This window comes from Solanum stenotomum, chromosome 5 (assembly GCF_019186545.1).
Source record: "Solanum stenotomum isolate F172 chromosome 5, ASM1918654v1, whole genome shotgun sequence".
Taxonomy (NCBI): Eukaryota; Viridiplantae; Streptophyta; class Magnoliopsida; order Solanales; family Solanaceae; genus Solanum; species Solanum stenotomum.
The window spans coordinates 25806483-25812845 of NC_064286.1; the positions used below are offsets into that span (position 1 = coordinate 25806483).

The 6363-nt window shown below is 35.9% G+C and overlaps 1 protein-coding gene across 1 annotated transcript; it reads right to left on the minus strand.

Annotated features, from left to right (window-relative positions):
* Nucleotides 1–1958: 1958 nt before the first annotated feature.
* Nucleotides 1959–5756, minus strand: LOC125865915 (O-fucosyltransferase 20-like). Its single transcript, XM_049546175.1, has 6 exons — nt 5121–5756; nt 4777–4945; nt 4140–4229; nt 3761–4044; nt 3400–3658; nt 1959–2776 (listed from the first exon to the last, which is right to left on the minus strand). Exons 1-6 carry the CDS (start codon nt 5636–5638, stop codon nt 2546–2548), a joined length of 1551 nt encoding a protein of 516 aa, XP_049402132.1. The 5' UTR covers nt 5639–5756; the 3' UTR covers nt 1959–2545.
* Between the last annotated feature and the right edge of the window lie 607 nt (nt 5757–6363).

The following is a 6363-nucleotide window of genomic DNA, read 5'->3' on the forward strand; positions in this document are numbered from 1 at the left end:
ATAATAATAATAATAATAATAATAATAATAATAATGATAATAATAATAATAATTCAATATGGGCAATTTGGAAATTGTATAAAAGAATTAAGGGCAAAAAAGTAATATACTTGGTCAACATAAAAGGGCTTTTAAGCTAAAAAAAAAAGCTCCCCTCCCCTAGCTTTTAGCTTTTGGCTTAAAATAAGTCATTTTTGACTTAAAATAAGTCACTTTGATAATTGCCAAACACTCTAATAAGTCAAAAACTGGCTTTTAAGCCAGTTTGACCAGCTTAAAAGCCCATCCAAACAGGCTCTAAATGAATACCGAAAAAGTTCGAAACAGGGTGATATACATCGAAACAGAAAAGAAGAGTAGATGAATAAGATTTAAGCTAAATTTGAGACTTAAAACAAAATACAACCTGAAATTCAAATTTAAAGCAGCAAAATCACGACCAGATTGTAATCAAGGAAGAGAAAAAATAATTAGAATGCTACAACAGATAAAGGGTTGACATAAGTGGACATGAGGGAGTTTCAGATTGAGCAATGACAGAGATCAAGACATATCCTCGAGCAAGAGAGAAATAAGCATGTATTCCAAATCATTCAAATAAGCAGCAACCTTACAAACTTCATTGGAACCTAATGACTACATATAGCTATCTCTACCACCCTAATAATTACTGATGAGTAAACTTGTAAGTATGACATCATTCTATCATTTACTGCTATCTAAACAGACACGAAAAATGATCAAAATCAGTGGAAAAACAAGTTCTATCGCAGACAAAAGACAGAGACTTTCATATATTTGCAGGTTTAAAACACGATGGACTTCTGAGTGTGGCTTATACTATTATGAACTTTAAAGACAATTAGCAGCCCACGAATTCAAGCTTGCATCAGCTTCATATACCAAACACTATGCTAGTCATGGAAAATCAATTCTAGACAATAAATTGGCTAAGCCAAGGAAAACCAAACTCTGCCAGAAAGAGGAAAACTGCATACTTACTGATAGAAAACAACTGTTTAACAAATAAGGGAGCAATATGCTGAGATCATGGAGACAACAGAAAAAGGATTAATGGATAAAAGGAGACTCGCTGCATGAGGTAGCTTATACGAAGTAACAATACACATTCAATCAAAGCTTATGGCAAATCAAAACCATATAGTCCAAGTCAAGAAATATGCTCTAGAGTGTAATCAACATAGCTTAAACTAATCACAGCTAGCATCCAAACTAAAACAACTTTTCTATATTTTTAAATGGAACAGTAACTAAAAATCTTAGGTAAGACACAGTGGATTCTTAATCAGTCCCAACACACAATAACTAAAATATGACTAAGAACACCTAAACGGAAAATGTAGAACAACTACGAATCCAAAAAAAAGAAAAAGAAGCTAAGAAAGGACTTTTACCTTTTTCTGGGCAGCGAACCGAGATTACGAGTTTATGAACACGACTCCACTGCCAGCCGTGCTTCACCGGGTTCCGACAAGACCCAACGAGTTCGAACGGAAAGTCACAAAGCTCTTTTTAAGCTCTTAATGTATGTATTATATAGCTATTTCTGGGAATTTTATGTTTCTCCAATCTATTTCTTTGATGAAGATCCTCTAGGTTTTGAGTGATAAATCAGTGTCCAAAAAAATCTCCCTGAAACAGAGAGTAGAGGAGGATTTATATAGAAGAAATTGGAGCTGAATTAAGGGGGGGAAACCGGTGGAATTGGGTGAATTCAAAATTCGATTCCTTCCTTGAGGATAAGGTTAGCCAGCTCAATTTGGTACAACGGAAAAATGATGAGGGCGCTTGATTACTAGCAAGGATGAGCGAGCTATAAGATTGAGACACCTGGATCGATTCTCGAATGATTGGGTGTCACACTAACACAACATGTTGTACATTTAAGCACTGCAGTATTAGTCCTTTTACTTGTTGGCTTATTATAATAAATATAATATATAATATAATAATATATAGAATATAGAATGTACATCGTTTATGGTGGATTACATAGATGTGTAAAGAATGAATTGAATTAAATAACATGTTCCCTAAACATAGATGTGTAAAGAATGAATTGAATTAAATAACATGTTCTTTCCCTAAACTAATTAATAATTCATCTTTTTCCAGTAGTGGATCCAATGTGTTCGCTATGGTTTCACGGTAACCAGTAGCTTAAGACTTGAGGTCGTAGTAGGAATCATAAACTTCGAATTCTGGATCTGCCTCTAATCTTTGCTTAGATCCCTAACTTTGAAGAGATAAACAAACAAAGCACGAAAGAGTATGAAGCTGTAGCCTGTATGGTGATGTTGCTGTTGAATCATAGTAACCTCGGCATCAGCGTCTAAGTGTGTCTACCTCTTCATCCCTCCGAAAACGATAACACCTCAGGAAAGCCTGTTTTGGAATTAACAAGACGATCTCAAGGGAGACTAATCCATCAAATGCAGCTAGCAGGTAGTTCCTAATTCACATTGTCCACTATTCGTAAATCATTGTAAGAATGTCTGATTAGCTGCTTGTGGTCTGAAAGGAGTTACATGGAGGAATGGATAGTAGTACTGCTGCACATGCACTCTGGGACAGGGTACTTCGTAACATCCCTTCCTGTCTTCCTGAGTTCTGGCTGACCTAACGAATCTTTGTGCAAGTCCAGTATAATTTTGTTGAACTCTGACTCAGAGAGATATGAGTTAAGAAAATGCGGGAGCATCTGTCTCTTATTAGGAGTGATAGTCTTTTTGTGCCCTGCATAGGCCCTGTGTCCCTGTTACAAAAACGACCACAATCAACAATAATAAAGGAAACTTAAATAATCCAACCCCGGCATTTTGGTAGGGATTGTTAGGTTATAAGAAGGGCTTACAACAGAATGAACCAAACATATATCATACACAGTTTTCAGTTGCATGTTTATCTCAAGGCCAAGATGATTATGGAGTTTTTTTTTTTGATAGGTAATAAGATCATGGGCAATATTAAGGAAGAAAACAAAAAGAACCAGACCAGATAAATAGTTTCCCAAAAAATAATACGGTAGATAAGTAGAACAGGTTGAGAGTATATGGCATGTGTTTGAGCTCCAAACGACAACATTAAAATTTTACATTTGAATTTTTAAAAAATTCTTGTTAATTTTTTTTCTATGGTAAGGTTATAGAGTGGTCAGGAGTGAAATGTAATGCAAACTATAGAGGGGTCAGGAGTGGGTTGTAATGCAAACTATCTTCAGTGACTTGTATTGTCCTACTCATAATTCAAGTTTCTGCAAACTCACTCGCTAAACTCTAGGTCATAAATGTTTTCTAGGTTCATGTTAGTTCAGTCTGTAGGTTTCTGGACCAATGTTCTTGAACTATTACCAAGAACCTTATACACTGGAGGCAGTACCTGGATAGCATGACCCATGTTTCCTCCATGAGATGGCATAAACACGTCACTGTTCTCACACACTATGTAGTCAATAGCAGCCATAAGTGATGCTTTCTTTGAAAATGGTTCAAGCTCCCCAGGCAAAGCAAGATCCTCTTTGTTATAGAAATGGGGAAATTCCTTGGTCAACGGCCGCAAAGCTTCTTTCCCACCGAACGGAATGCCACCAGCCCAATAGATCCTTGCGCCCTTTGGAGCTCCCAGAGCCTTGATCAGCCTAAACAGAGATTGCAGATTTGTCAATTACAGAAACATTTTTTAAGTGCATCAAAAGATAAGGGAAGAAACGGAACACTTCCTCAGGAAGTATAACACTTGCCTTGTAACTTCCAACGCATTCAAGGGGCAGAGACCAGAAAGCTTTCTTTCATGGTAGGTCATATTTGACCTTGAAGTTAATAGGTCAGGTCTACGTTTCCGCTCATTGTTTATCATTTCATCATACTCATGACTTAAACCAGGAAGACATCCGGTCCTCACCCACACATCCTTCTCCATTCGCAAATGCAGAGCAAGAAATGGTCCCTTGCTCCTCATCCTCTCTGTAAGTTTGTTACCGAGCTCTAAGATTGATGGGTTAAACCTCAAAGCATGAAAAGCCACCTAAAAGTTAACAGAAAAATAAATTAGAAGATGCCATATTTTAATTCTTGTTTCCACTGGAGTGAGGTGGAGCATCCAGATTAAAAGCCACCTACCTTGCAACGAAGTTTCTGAAGATTGGATGGTAGATCCTTAGATACCCTTGAGTCAAGACCTCGTAAAAGAAGAACTCCATCCCTTCTAAGCTGCAGCAAGATCAACCAGAACTATTTAAGTACAAGAACTTTCAGCATCATCTTGAAAAAACAGAGAACCTGTTTTCAATTATTTTTTCACTAGAGACTGTGTTAGACAAACCAAAATACTAAATCAAGCAAGCTTATGCCAATGAAATATACTTGTGTAAAATCCGAAGTAGTATTACTATATTAATTTCAGGTAACTGTGATTTATCAAAGAGTATAAAAAATTCTCTCAAGCTGTCATAAGTCAATTCTAAGACTTTGCCTGCCAACTAAAACACCACAAGTTTAATGACTTTAAGAGAACAAAATTTGGAATACAATGAAGAACAAAGTAATGTCCCAATAGCTAATATCAACGTTCATCATCTATTGCTACAAATAGAAACATGGACCTGCTAAATACCACTGATCATATACTGAAGCTATGGTCTTACTAAGAAAATGTTATGATCACCATCTTTTTCTTGCATTCCATTTTTTAGGTTGGACTTGAACTTTTCAAGGGGAAGGAGCTCTAAAACCTTTCTAGACTTGAACTTTTTCTCACCTTTCTCGTGTAATGTGACCGTATCCATTCAGGGGAAGCATGAAGAGGAGTCCGTTTCTCCTCTACTGGCCTTGTCATTACGTGTGTAGATGGAAGCGATGAAACTATTCGAACGTCATTTCCCAAAACATTTTTGAAACGATCCAAGTCGAAAATATCAGAAAACTCACTGCAAACACACAGACCATACATTAGAAGTTTACAGAATATCACAAAAGCTGAAATAAAAAACAAAATCCATCTGAAATTTTCTGTACACAGTAATTAAACCTAACTTGGTATTGTTTCATTGATGAACAGATTATTGCAAATGAGACTAAAAATGGAAGGAATAAAGAGCAAACCTTTCATCAGCCCAAATAGGATTGACTTGAAAAATGGGAACAACCAAAGCAGCCTCAAGAATTCTTGCAATCACTACAGCATCAACAATTTGATTTCTCTGCTGATTCATTCCCCCAGAAACCACAACCATCAGATACCTAGTCTTGTCATTGAGAATCTCTCTACTTGCCTTACTGAAATCCAAACAAGGCCTGTAACCCAATCCATCAGGTTGCTTCCAGAACTCACTCTTTTCATTCACAATACTTTTTTCATTCACACTAAACAATTCATGGGAAACGGAACATGGGTTTTGTGAGAAAGGAACAAAGTCCAACCACATCCCAACAAAACCAAATAGAAAAACTAAGAAAATCCAGAATCTTGGATTAGTTAGCAAAAGCTTAAGCTTTAGAGATAAAGAAGGACTAATTTTCTTTTCAGATAAGAGCATATTTTGAAGATGTGATGAAGAAAGTGAATTGATTATGTGAGATGGCACTGCAATGTAACATTGATGTTTCTTTGATAAACCCATCCTCCTAATCCTACACTAACATTTATTATCTGAGAGGTTTCTTGGAAAGTTTGTAAGAGAAAGAAAAATGGGCAGCTGGGCGGCGATAAACAAAGAAACAATGCGCGTTTGGTATTTTGGAAGTCAGACAAGGTATGCGTGTAGTCCTTGTTTGCTTTTCCCATTTAAGACCTGCCAACATATATTAGTCTATTCTATTCAATTCAATTTTAACGTATTGCTTTACAAATTGGGCTTCTCCTTCATTTGACCATATTGCCCATACTCCACTCTCAACACCTACATTACGCTAGCGTTTGGCCATAGATTTCCAAATATATTTGGCAAATATTATTTGGGTGAAGATTTGGGTGAAATTTCACCATGTGTTTGGCCATAGTATTTGGGAAATATATTTCAATTTTTTAAGAAATTTGACTTATGCTCATAAGTTTTAAAAACTATCAAAACTAACCATAAATTTGTATTACATAGCAAAATAGAAATGTCGCGTAACAAGATTCATGACTTCCGCAACAAATCAAAAAGCATCATTACAGTAAATAGTCGCATCGTTAAAAAAGACTAGTACAAATCATGATAATGAAAATACAACTAATATGAATTTGAAAATGTATGCTCTTTATAATAGAAAAATTTATTAATTGAGTTAGTTAGCAAATGGAGATTTGATTGAGTTGGTTGGTGATAATAAATAAAGTGTTTTTGTAAAAGATCAAAGTTTG